Source organism: Helianthus annuus, chromosome 9 (assembly GCF_002127325.2).
Source record: "Helianthus annuus cultivar XRQ/B chromosome 9, HanXRQr2.0-SUNRISE, whole genome shotgun sequence".
NCBI lineage: Eukaryota > Viridiplantae > Streptophyta > Magnoliopsida > Asterales > Asteraceae > Helianthus > Helianthus annuus.
The window spans coordinates 143276492-143290415 of record NC_035441.2 but is presented as its reverse complement, the minus strand read 5'-3'; the positions used below and the strand labels follow the sequence as shown (position 1 = coordinate 143290415).

The 13924-nt window shown below is 37.2% G+C and overlaps 1 protein-coding gene and 1 long non-coding RNA gene across 2 annotated transcripts; both read left to right on the top strand.

Moving 5' to 3' along the window:
* The first annotated feature begins 6388 nt into the window (after positions 1 to 6388).
* LOC110874739 lies at positions 6389 to 7853 on the top strand. The gene is made up of 3 exons (XR_002556181.1): positions 6389 to 6509; positions 6985 to 7038; positions 7632 to 7853. It is a non-coding gene; the product is annotated as an uncharacterized LOC110874739 (long non-coding RNA).
* Positions 7854 to 12975: 5122 nt separating this feature from the next.
* On the top strand, positions 12976 to 13649 carry LOC110876485. Its single transcript, XM_022124656.1, has 2 exons — positions 12976 to 13517; positions 13625 to 13649. Exons 1-2 carry the CDS (start codon positions 12976 to 12978, stop codon positions 13647 to 13649), a joined length of 567 nt encoding a protein of 188 aa, XP_021980348.1.
* The last annotated feature ends 275 nt before the right edge of the window (positions 13650 to 13924 follow it).

Below are 13924 nucleotides of genomic sequence, written 5' to 3'. Positions count from 1 at the left end.
TAACTTTGAATAGTAAATAATAAAAAAAAAATATTTTTAAAAACCCCGCATTTTACACCAGTTGAATAAATATAATTTTGTATGCTAAATAATAAAAAAATTATATTTTTAAAAAATTAGGATAATATTTAATATTAATTTATTATTTATATATTTAATCTATACATATAATAAAAAAACCAATTAGGGGACACATGTCATTAATTGAAGCCATCTATTTTTTAGTTTTCTCATCTCTATCTCTATCTCCAACTTATTTATAATTAATATTAATTAAAAGATAATTATAAAATAAAATTTAATATAATTTTAAACAATTCGTAGAGGAGATAATATAGTCTTTTGAAATATTTATTAAATTTCAAAATTATTTATCTTGGAATTAACAAAAGAGTTAAATGTCATTTTAGTACCTGTAGTTTGGGTTATTTTGTCAGTTTAGTATAAATGTTTTATAATACACGTGGTTTATAAAGATATAACAAGATATAACTTTTTATTGATTGGTATATAAAATTACATGTGGTCAACCCATACAATACATGAGTTTCTTAAAAATGTAACATTTTTCATTATTTAATATATAAAATTAAATTTACTCAACCCAAACAATACACGAGGTTCTTAAAGATATAGTTTTTTTTTATTATTTAATATATAAAATTATATTTATTCAACCCATGTAATAAATGGGATTTTTAAAGATATATTGTTTTATTATTTGATATATAAAATTACATTTATTCAACCGTGTAATAAACGGGGTTTTTAAAGATATATTTTTTTTATTATTTGGTATATAAAATTACATTTATTCAACCCATGTATTAGACGGGGTTCTAACCTAGTATAAGATAAGTAGGAAAGAGAGGTATTTGTTTTAAAAATATATTAAATTAACACTTTAGATTTGAGAATAATATTTTATTAAAGTATGATAAAATTTAATATTAATTTATTATTTATTTAGTTAATATAAGATAAGTATAGATTTGAGAATACATTCAATGAATGACACGTGTTCAAAAGTTGATTTCTTTTAGAGTAAATTTCTGTTTTTGTCCTTTAGGTTTGTCAATTTTAACTAGTTTAGTCCAAAAATCTAATTTATAACAAATCCAGCCCTAAAGTTAGCATTTCTTAACGCTTTTCATCCCTAAAGGTTGCTTTTTCCTTTAATTCTTGGGATAAAAAGCGTTAAGAAATGCAAACCTTAGGGATGAAAAGCGTTAAGAAATGTAATCCTTAGGGATGGTTTTGTTATAAATTAGATTTTTGGACTAAACTAGTTAAAATGGATAAACCTCAGGGACAAAAACAGAAATTTACTCTTTCTTTTATTATAATAGATAGATAGTAATAACATAAAGGCTTTTACAATTTTCGTTAATTTATTTGATGATCACTATTTTACTTAGCAACGTAGGATGATTGTGTTTGTTTTATACACATTCTATCAACATCTTGTATTTTGGTTCCGAAATAATTAACACACTCCTTATATTTCACATGTTATGAATTTACATCGAGATAGATAGTAAACAGGCAACAATCTGCGCTGCTACCCTTTTTTAAATAGCAAAACTAAGTTTTTTAAAAATTACGTTCATAGATCTTAGGTCATAACATTATTACTATGCGTGATCCTTGGACTCAACTAAGTAGGTCCAGAACCTCTGGTGCCAAGAAAACCAAAAGTATAAAAAACAAATGCGATAAACACGTGCTGGTTGTCAAGGCACGCTTTCTCGTGTTTGGTCACTTTGCCCGAAGTAGCCTTTAAGCAGTCTGACCCACCGTGAAAACACTACCCCCTAAGCCCACAAGCAGGGAAACGCTGTTAGATCCACACATGCATGTTTTCCTCCTACCCATCCAAATCACTTCTATTTATTTATTCATTTACAGTTTTAATGAACTAGTTATAAAAACCGTCGCCACGTTGCGACGAATTTCTTTTGTTATTTAGTCTGTGTTTATATGTGTTTGAAATCACTACGAGCGCGTTGCACACAGAATTGCTGACAAGAATATAAAGAAAATGTAGAAAAAACACTAAAAAATAACCGAAAGAAAATCAACTTAAAAAGTTGTATGGTAATGATGTTGTTCCGTAGAAGCACGTAGTCAGAGATGAGCAAATAGTAATGGGTACCGGTACCGAATTTCCCGACGTTTGACGTTCCTAGTACCGGTTCACTACCGGTTTTTACCTTCATATACCGATACCGTAACCGGTATTTTCGGTACCAATACTGATTCGGTATCAGTTGGCACCGAGCTCATCGATCCCTACCCCTGAAACTAAAAAAAAGTTGTACATAGCGTTGGTGTTCGTACGGTATCCGTGATCAGGGATGAGCAAATGGTACTGGGTAGCAGTACCAAATTTCTCGAACTAAAAGATTATCAAACTCATTCCGGTACTGACTTTTGGCGTTTTATGTACCAGGCCGGTGCTGGTTTTTACCTTCATGTACGATAACGAACCGGTATTTTCGATACAAGTACTGTTTAACACCAAGCTTACCAGACTTAAAAAGTAAAGGAGATAACAATTACTATAAAAAAACTATATACAATATTTTATTATATTATAGTTTGTTTATTGTTCATTTTATTATATTATAGTTTGTTTTTGTTTACTGTTCATTTCATTCGTATTCAATATCTACAAAACACAACCGCGGCAATAGTGCTTGACTTCAATTGGGTTAAATGGGCGGGTGGGGAAATAGTGCCAGGCAGCTGCCTGGCACTCCCTTATTGGCCCAACAAATTTACGATTTTATCCCTTTTAAATTTACGATTTTGCCATCAGTTCAAAATTATGTTTTTGCCCGCACTTGAAAATAAATTCACGCTTTTACTCCAAACTAAAAATTTCAATTTTGCCCCCGGTTAAAAATTACAACTTTGCCCCGTTTCAATTTACAGTTTTGCCATTAGTTTTTCTCTTATAATTACGATTTTGTCATCGGTTCAAAGTTATGTTTTTACCCCCACTTAAAAATAAATTAACGCTTTTGCTCCCAGCTAAAAATTCCGATTTTTCCCTCGATTCAAAATTACGATTTTGCCCCGTATAAATTTATAGTTTTGCCATTAGTTTTTTTTTTCTCACAGCCAACTTACGATTTTGCCCTCAACTTATATTTACACTTTCTCCATCATTTTGTTTGTTTTCCTAATGAAACTACAATTTTGCCCCCAATGTAAAATTACAGTCATGCCGGCAGATTCCTGACACTCCCCCATTGGTCCATTTAATTTACGATTTTATCCCGGAATTAAAATTATGATTTCGCACTCAGTTAAAAATTACGTTTTCCCAATCGTTTTAGTTTTTTTAGCAAAAGTAGAAAACATTTTTTTTTAATTGGTTGACTCCATTTAATTTTTTCCCGTGTCAAGGAGCCGCCTAACACTCGCTCATTACTTCTGAAAAATTATAGTTTTCCCCTGATCCGAAAAATATCGTTTTAGATTTTTTTTTTTCCTAGCAAAATTATAGTAGTATTTTTTTGATTAATTGAGAATTATTCGGCCATCGCCCACAACATGGACGGGGCATCAACTAGTATTAATATACTGAGAATTTTGCTGGCTACCTATCATGAATCTTTACATATGGACTAGAGTTTTAGAAATCTAATGAATAAAATGTCACAATGAGGAAAGAAAAAGGGGTGAAGTAGCTACAAGACAGAAAAAGAGTTTGAATGGAATGGGTGAGTTTCAGAGTGAGCTGGGTTGTTTGGATTTTGTTTAGGGTTTTTATGTTCCCCATTCTCCAATCACCTGTAGGGGTGTTCAAAAAAATCCGAATCCGAAACCGAATCCGAAATATCCGAAAACCCGTATCCGAAATATCCGAAAGTTCGGATATCCGAAAATCGGATAATCCGAAGTTTCGGATTCGGATTCGGATGCGAGTTTTTGAAAATTTCGGATAATCGGATTATCCGAAATCCGAAATATTAAATTATATTATTTTAAAATATTAAATATATTATGATAAATACTAGAAAACCCTACCCCTTCCTTCCTTTTCCAAACCACGCCCCCACTTTCTCCATTAAACCTTCATGGTCTGAACCTTCAAATCTTAATCATCTCACCCTTAATCAACCTTCATCGCACCTTAATAATCATCTAAACTCTAGAGCCCTCATCAACCATGGTCTTTTTTACATTCAGAAGTCGGAACACCTTCGTTCAGTTGTACGACGAACCAGCAGCCAGTTGTTACAGAAGACAACCACCGAATCGCCTCTCGTTGTCGCTCCTCTTCTCGTCGCGGCGTTGCTGCTCCTCTTCCCATCACAGAGCTTGCGCCGTTGTCGACCTTCGTTGGTTAAACAACAAGTAATGTCCTTTTGGCCCTTTTGCGACCAAACACCAAGCCACCGAATCGCCTCTCGTTGTCACTTGTAGTAGAGGATCCAGATCTGAAATGTAATACATTTGAATTTTTTAATGGATCCCGATCTGAATTTAATTTGGTGTTGTTGCCATTTTGGTTTTGAAGCTTATTTTATATCAGTTGATTTGATTCGTTGCCATTTGCAAAATCATAAGATTAATAAATAATATAGATTGAAGAAAAGATCTAGAAAACCATAAAGTATGTATTTGAATGTAGAATATTATTTTTCATTTCTTTTTAATTCGGATATTCGGATTATTATCCGAACCCGTATCCGAAATATCGGATATCCGAATTTCGGATATCCGATATTTCGGATACGGGTTCGGATATCGAAATACAATATCCGAAATTTTCGGATATCCGATTTTCGGATATCCGAAAATCGGATAATCCGATCTTGAACACCCCTAATCACCTGAAATAAAATTTATTATCAGTAGAAATGGGCCACCAAATAATCTACAAAATTATTTGTCTTTAAAACCATAGGAGTTAGGATTTTGTTTCATTTTTTGTTTTTCTTTTTTTTTTTCAAAGAAGTTTTTATGGCTCAAGTATAATCTAACATTACACTTTGTATTTTTTTCAAACAAATTTTACGCCTTAAGTATAATCTAACATTACACTTTGTAAGTAATTAAACTCATACCACATTCATAGGTCTTAGACTTTTGTATGACATCAGAATCAAAGTTATGGGACTTCATAATAAATTAATTCAGATTATCCGTAATAATCCTACTATGCAGACCCCGTCGATTGATAATTGTGCACATGTATTGTTGTCCAAATTACAAATCTTATGTTACAAACCATGATAATTGTGCACAAGTTAAAGCTCAACATCATAAATCTTCAGTTTTACTTCAGCAATTAGAAATGCCAATATAGAAATGAAAATTGATAATAATAGACTTTGTTACTAAATTACCCAAAACAAGGAAATGTAATGACGCAATCTGGGCAATTATGGATCGACTAACCAACTCAGCTCATTTTCTACCCATGAAGGAAACCTTTAGTGTGGAGAAACTAGCTAAGCTATATGTAGATGAGATAGTTTCATTACATGGAATTCCACTATCCATTGTATCCGATAGAGATAGTCATTTCACTTCTAAATTTTGGAAAAGCTTCCAAAAAGCCATGGGAACACGATTAAATTTAAGTACGGCATATCACTCTCAAAGGGATGGACAAAGTGAAAGGACAATCCAAACCTTAGAAGACATGCTAAGGGCATGTGTAATAAATTTTGGAGGAAGTTGGGACGATCACTTACCATTAATAGAATTCTCCTATAACAATAGTTATCATATAAGCATTAATGTTTCCCAATTTGAAGCACTTTATGGACGAAAGTATCGAACTCCAGAATGTTGGGCAGAAATAGGAGAAAATCAATTATCAGGTCCCGAAATTGTGCAAGAAGCCACGGATAAGATAATTCAAATCAAGGAAAGATTAAAAACAACACGAGATCGACAAAAGAGCTATGCCGATCATCGACGAAATCCATTGGAATTTCAAGTTGGAGACAACGTGCTATTAAAAGTTTCTCCTTGGAAAGGAGTAGTCCAATTCGGTAAGAAAGAAAAGTTAAGCCCAAGATATGTCGAACCGTTTAAAGTCATCCAACGAATAGGACCAGTCGCTTATCAGCTACAACTACCAGAAGAAATGGAAGGTGTACATGATGTGTTTCATGTATGTAATCTAAAGAAATGTTTAGCTGACGAATCTCTTATAGTACCTCTTCGAGACATAGAGATAAATGAGAAATTAACTTGGTTAATGGAAAATTATGATTTAATGATAACTAGTTAAGTAAAAGGCTTAAGTTAAATACTCCCTCAAGTGGGAGGACTAAATGTGTAACTAGTGAATAAAGGGGGCTAATTAAGAGAAAAATCAAAACAAAAACAAAAACACAGTGGGTGTGTCGTGCGAGCCAGAGGAGGAAGAAGGGGGAACCAAGAACCCTAACTGCTTGAATCAGCAAATTGAGCCACGAATTGTAGGAAATTCATATGCATGAGCCCTCAAAATCAAGCATCTAACCCTAGTTAGTAAAGAGGTGAGTTTAAAATTATGAAATTGTGATATATAAGAAGATGGGTCCAACCCAATCTTGATTTCTTGCATCAAAAAGGAAAAAATCCAAGTTGGAAATTGCTCTCTAGAGCAAGAATCATGTTGATTTCAGACTTGTAGGAAAGATATTGGTAAAAACCCATTTGGTGAAATTGAGTCAAGATGAGTAGGATCATAATGTTGTGAATTCTTGTTATCTTGATGTATGATCTTGATTGTAGCACTAGAATGATAACTAGATTGATGTAGGTTGAAATGGCTATGCGAATTTGAATAAATGAAATTGTTGTGTGATGATAAACTCATAGAAGTATGCTTTATAGACTTGTACCTTGTACCATAGTTATAATGCCCGCCAAGTGTTTGATAAAATGCTTAAGAGATGGTTATATATGTAATATGTGAAGGAAATGATCGAATGATTTAATTTGACTAAGTAAACGAATGTTATAATGTAGGCGTAAAGGAAGAAAGCTCGAACACTAGTAAAGCGGGAGGCGTACAAGATCGAGGTACGTTCCGTTGCATACAAATCTTTGTTAAATTCTCTTTTACTTAACTTGATGTAGAACTAACCTTGTATGACAATTGTGGTAAATAGTGAGTAAATAACAAATCCTATGTGGATTTGGGTATGCTAACGAAAGTGGTGTTAAGCTATGCATTTTGACCGATTTAAAAATTAAATCGTGTCAAGTAGAGATGAATGCCATCCGTTTGAACGGGTAGCTTCGAATGCCATAATGACTGTTGAAAGCTTAATCCGTTATGCGGATAAAATAAAGAATAATGTTGAAAGCAAATAACCCAATTAAACGGGTCGAACGTGTATGCTTAACTCTCAATGAGAGTGTTTATGCCAAACCCAATTAAACGGGTCGAATGTGTATGCTTAACTCTCAATGAGAGTGTTTATGCCAAACCCAATTAAACGGGTCGAACGTGTATGCTTAACTCTCAATGAGAGTGTTTATGCTAAACCCAATTACTTGGGTAGTCGTATGCGTAAAAGAATGAAAATTCTTGTTTGTATGGAGTTAAAACGAAAGAATTATGATTTAACAAGTGTGATAACTAACCTTTTAAAATTTGGTTGTTAATGTAGGTAAAACTCCACTTTAGGCGATTTGGAGATATGGAGCGAGCACGTGTTCATGCTTGATTACACCAAGCGCTTCCGCTAGTTATTTGCACTCTTTTTGGGTCCATGTCTTGTTATTTTGTTTAATCTTGTTAGAAGTCATACACTTGAAAACTTGTTGTTTTCGTTTTGGGAAGTTTAAAGTTAAATGGGTCGTAGATTGTCGTTAGTTTAATATCTTAAAACAGGGGGCACGCTCGTTTTACGAAGGGGTCATGCCCAATTTTTGTAAAGATTTCGTTTTGTATAAAATTTGGTATTTTGATGTCTTTAAATTATTTTTATAAGTAGTTTATTCTTTTTATGGAAAAGCGGGCCTGACAAGTTGGTATCAGAGCCAAGGTTTGAGGGATTCGACAAGAGTCTTAGTGCTCGAACTCAAACCGATGGCTCGTGCAAATGTGCTCGCTCCGAGATCGCCAAGGAGGCAAAAATTTTAAACATTCGTTTAATACGAACATGTATAGTGCGCTACGGTTTAAGAATTAAGATTTATTATGCTATGAAGTGTTAAGATGGGTTAAATGAGAAATCCCGGGACCCGGGAAGCTGAAAACGGACCCGGAAAACAGTCGGAACAGCCAAAAACCAATCTGCAGCGTTTTGCATAACGAAGGGCCGTCGCCGACGGGTACCCTCCCGTCGCCGACGCCACCCCACTGCCCGACGCCCTGATCGTCTGCCGACGGGATAATTTGGCCGACGACCATTTGCAAAGCCCGTCGCCGACGGGTTGGTGAGCCGTTGCCGACGGCTTGTCTGATCCAGCCCACAAAAAAATTTTAAAATTTTCCGAATTTTAATTAACGGTACTTTCCGGGAGCCGGATTCACGATTCCGTCGGGTCATTATAGGGCAAATTAAGCATGTAAGGAATAAATAAATAATGACAATGGTATAAAACCATTAAACGTTGAACGAAATGTGTGCGAAGGTATGAAACAAACGACGAATGTATGAAATAAAACCCGAAACGTAAGAACGAGAATAAGTGACACGGATTGATGAATAATGATATGCTAAAGCTTATGATCCGTAATAAATGTAAACATGATTTTGTGTAGATGGCTGATGCAAGAAATGTTAATGATGATAACAATGATGTGGCTAGACAAGAAGCATTCGAGAACAAAGTTACGGAAGTAGCAGAAGGGGTTATGCAAGCCAATCTCCCACGATTGGCTCAAGAAGTAGAAAGCCGAGTTTTGGGAGTTGTGGATGCCATGATGACTAGCAAGATTGAAGAACTGAAAGAACTGATAGAGGGATCTAAGGGCAAAAGCAAAGAACGACGGTGCACGTATAAAGATTTTATGGCGTGTCATCCAACGACGTATGACGGTAAAATCGATCCAATCGAATGTCAAAGATGGATCTCGAATATAGAGGCGGTGTTTATACGAAGTCGGTGCGATAAGGAAGATCAAGTGATGTTCGCTACCGGTCTACTAACCCATCAGGCGAAAGATTGGTGGGATGCGCACAGTAAGGAAGTAGGTGAAGATAGACTGCAAATTATGACTTGGCAAGAGTTTAAGGGGCCCTTCATGAGATATTATTGTCCTCAGTCGACTATCGACAAGATTCAGGAGGATTTCTTGCGCCTCCGGCAGAAAAATGAGTCAGTAAATGAAATATCAAACGCTTTCATGGATAAGATGAAGTTCTGTGGGGACTTGGTAACAACCGAAAGAATGAAGATAAATCGTTTATATGGCGTGTTAAAGGCAGAAATTAGAGAGTTCATCACCCCCTCAAAATGTGAAACTGTAGGAACGTGTTTTGACCCGAACGAGTCAATCAGAGGAGTTTGATCAGATACAGGTGCGGAAAATAAGTACCTGACGTAGAAACAGCTAGATATCTTCTTAAATCTCTTTTCTGATTAATTTGACAGCTTTTACAATCAATTCTCACACCGGCAGCACCTCGGTATGGAAACTAGAACGTTACAAAGGAGATCCACTTATGTGGTATTTATAGTCCAAGGAGGTCTCCTCATACGGACACGTCCGTATAAGCGGACCTGACGAATAAGCGGACCTCCCATGTCCGTATAAGCGGACCTACCCTCTAAAACACATATACTCTCTAGTTTTCTCGTAAAACGCGCCCTAATCTATACAATACAATGAATAACATGATCCAAGACGAAATCAACAGATGTAGTGCACCAACAGAAACCCTCGATGAGCTCATCAATTTAGCACGGGATAGAGAGATTGAAATTAAAAGGCAAGAAGAGCGAGGTGAAAAGAGACCAAGCGAAAAGGGTGCAAGTTCTAGTCCATCTAAAAAGGGGAAGTTTCAGGATCAAGGAAGGAAGGGTAAGTCGAAAGGTGGAATTACTCTATGCAAGACTTGTGGGAAGCTCCATACCGGAGAGTGTTTGTTAGGCAAAAGGGGGTGCTTCAAACGCGGTAAGGAGGGGCATTCGTCTTATCAGTGCCCGAACAACCCGAAGACTTGTTTCAATTGTTTCGAAAGGGGGCATATCAAATCGGAATGCCCGTAGCTTCAGCAAGAGTCAAAGAAAGAAGATAAGAAGCAAGAGGGTTCTAGGGCGAAAGGGAGAATGTTTCAAATCACATCTGAAGAAGCCAAATCCCAGCCGAATGTGGTCTCAGGTATCTTTTTAATAAAATCCATACCGGTTTATGTTTTGTTTGATACCGGAGCCACTATGTCATTTATCTCTAGTGAAGTCGTACAACATCCTTCCTTTAAGATTGAACGAATGTCGATGCCCTTAGAAGTAGAAATAGCAGATAGTAAAAATTACTTGTTGCACGAAATATGTAAGAATTGTAAATTAACCATTGAGGATGAGGAGTTTGCTATTGACCTCATACCTATGATCTTGGGGGAATTTAAAGTAATAGTGGGTATGGATTGGATGTCTCAAAACCACGCGGAGATAAATTGTGAAACCAAAACTATACTTCTCCAAACTCCAAGTGGAAGGCGATTAAATATACAAGGTGAAAGAAAGATGGAAGCGAAGTTATGTACTCTCGTTCAAGCTATTAAGTATGTGCTTAACGGGAGTAGGGCATATTTAGCTTACGTGGTAAATACTCAACAAGGCTCCCCGAAGTTTGAAGATGTCGAAATTGTGAACGAATTTCCGGATGTGTTTCCGGAGGAATTGCCGGGACTCCCTCCCGAGCGAGAAGTAGAATTTAAAATCGAATTGAATCCGGGTGCGAAACCGGTTGCGAAGGCTCCCTATAGGTTAGCTCCCACGGAGATGCGAGAATTAATGACACAATTACAAGACCTCCTAGACAAGGGCTTCATACGCCCAAGTGTGTCGCCTTGGGGAGCACCTGTCTTATTTGTTAAAAAGAAAGACGGGTCGATGCGCATGTGCATCGACTATAGGGAGTTGAATAAGTTGACCATAAAGAACCGCTACCCTTTACCTAGAATTGATGACCTTTTTGATCAATTACAAGGGGCGAGTTGGTTCTCCAAGATAGATCTGCGCTCGGGGTACCATCAAGTTAGAGTACGAGAAGAAGACATTCCAAAGACCGCATTTAGAACCCGTTATGGGCATTATGAGTTTTTAGTTATGTCCTTCGGGTTAACTAATGCGCCAGCGGCATTTATGGACCTTATGAAACGGGTATGCCGACCCATGTTGGATAAATCTGTGATCGTATTCATAGATGACATTCTGGTTTATTCACGAAGCAAAAACGAACATGCAGTGCATTTGCGTGAAGTACTTGAAGTTCTCCGTAAGGAGAAACTCTATGCAAAATTCTCAAAATGCGCCTTTTGGCTCAGGGAAGTGCAGTTTCTGGGGCATGTGATCAATTCGGAGGGTGTTTTAGTTGATCCTTCAAAGATTGATGCTGTAATGAAGTGGGCTTCTCCGAAGAACCCGACAGAGATAAGAAGTTTTCTGGGTCTTGCGGGATACTATAGAAGATTCATACAGGATTTTTCAAAGATAGCCTTACCCTTAACAAAACTGACAAGAAAGAAAGAGAAGTTTGTGTGGGGTAAAGAACAGGAGGAGGCTTTTCAAATGTTAAAGGAGAAACTATCCCGTCCCCCGGTCTTGACATTACCGGATGGAACTGAAGACCTGGTGGTCTATTCAGACGCTTCACACCAGGGATTAGGCTGCGTTCTGATGCAAAAGGGAAGAGTTATCGCTTATGCTTCACGACAATTGAAGCCGCATGAAGTGAGCTACCCAACCCACGATCTAGAATTAACAGCGGTAGTATTTGCCTTAAAGATTTGGAGGCATTATTTGTATGGCACGAGATGCACAATTTATTCAGACCACAAAAGTCTCAAATACTTCTTTGAACAGAAAGACCTAAATATGACGCAGCGGAGATGGTTGGAACTTATTAAAGATTATGATTGTGATATCCTTTATCACCCGGGAAAAGCAAATGTGGTAGCCGATGCGTTAAGCCGAAAAGAGTATCCGCCTCCCCTTCGGGTAAAATCCATGAAAATGATAGTTACGCCACGATTACTCAAGACGATACGTGAATCTCAAATAAAGTCGCTCGGAGCGGAAGACCTGAAGAGAGAACGATTAAAAGGTGTAATCGATAAACTAGAAGAAAATTCGACCGGACTTAAGACACGATTCGGCCGAATTTGGATACCACGATTCTGCGAAGTCAAGGCCGCTCTACTCGACGAGGCACATAAATCACGATATTCGGTCCACCCCGGGGCTACAAAGATGTATCGGGACTTAAAAACCGATTATTGATGGCCGGGCATGAAGCCTGATATAGTTAAATACGTCGCGAAATGCTTAACATGCTCCCAAGTGAAAGCAGAACATCAAAAGCCGTACGGGAAATTACAACCCTTGGAGATACCGGTATGGAAGTGGGAGGAACTAACAATGGATTTGATAACCAAGCTTCCTAAAACAAAGAAAGGGCATGATACAATATGGGTAATCGTAGACCGACTTACAAAAAGCGCTCACTTTCTGCCCATCAAAGAAGCTTACTCTTCCAAGAAGATGGTAGAAATCTATATGAACGAGATCATATCCCGTCACGGAGTGCCCGTGTCAATTGTCTCGGATCGGGACACTAGATTTACTTCTCGTTACTGGCAAAAGTTTCACGAGAGTGTGGGTACGAAATTGCACATAAGTACCGCCTACCACCCTCAAACTGACGGCCAGTCAGAAAGAACCATTCAAGCACTTGTTGATATGTTGAGGGCGTGTGCCCTAGATTTTGGGGGAAGTTGGGATGACCATTTGCCACTAGTTGAATTTTCTTATAATAACAGTTACCATAGTGGTATTCAAATGGCACCTTACGAACTACTATACGGGAGAAAATGTAGAACTCCCGTATGTTGGGGCGAGGTAGGACAAAGAGAGCTTGCGCCAAGTGATTTAATAGCAGCAGCAAATGAAAAGATTGAATTGATTAGAACTAGATTGAAAGCGGCCCAGGATCGGCAAAAAGCTTACGCAGACAAGAGGAGGCGTCCTATCGAATTCCAAGTCGGAGATTTGGTTCTATTAAAAGTGTCCCCATGGAAGGGTATAATTCGTTTTCGCAAACGGGGAAAGTTAGGTCCTCGTTATATCGGACCGTTTAAAATCGTGGCTCGGGTTGGAAATGTTGCTTATCGATTAGAACTACCACCCACTCTGGATGGAATCCACAATACCTTCCATGTATCACAGTTGAGGAAGTGTCTTGCGGATGATACAGCATTAGTACCATTCGATGATATTGAGTTGGACGAGGGATTGAATGATGTCGAAAAACCCATAGCCATTAAAGACTTCAAAGTAAAGAATCTCCGCAACAAAACTGTTAGACAAGTGTTGGTACAATGGCAACATCGAAAAGGTTTAGATCTTACATGGGAAGCAGAAGATGAGATGAGGAGACACTATCCTTTTCTTTTCGGTATGTCAATATTTAAATTTGTTATATGTTCAGGTTTATGGGACGAAACCTCTTTTAAGGGGGGTAGACTTGTAACACCCCAAAAATGGTAAATGATAAATAAAGAAATTATCTTGGTTAATGGAAAATTATGATTTAATGATAACTAGTTAAGTAAAAGGCTTAAGTTAAATACTCCCTCAAGTGGGAGGACTAAATGTGTAACTAGTGAATAAAGGGGGCTAATTAAGAGAAAAATCAAAACAAAAACAAAAACACAGTGGGTGTGTCGTGCGAGCCAGAGGAGGAAGAAGGGGGAACCAAGAACCCTAACTGCTTGAATCAGCAAATTGA

What these genes read in the sequence shown, in the direction of transcription:
- LOC110876485 (XM_022124656.1), top strand. Translation starts at nt 12,976, where the DNA reads ATGGCACCTTACGAACTACTATACGGGAGAAAATGTAGAACTCCCGTA. An exon ending in AGACAAGTGTTGGTACAATG is followed by an intron (nt 13,518 to 13,624) that starts GCAACATCGAAA and finishes TTATATGTTCAG; the next exon opens with GTTTATGGGACGAAACCTCT.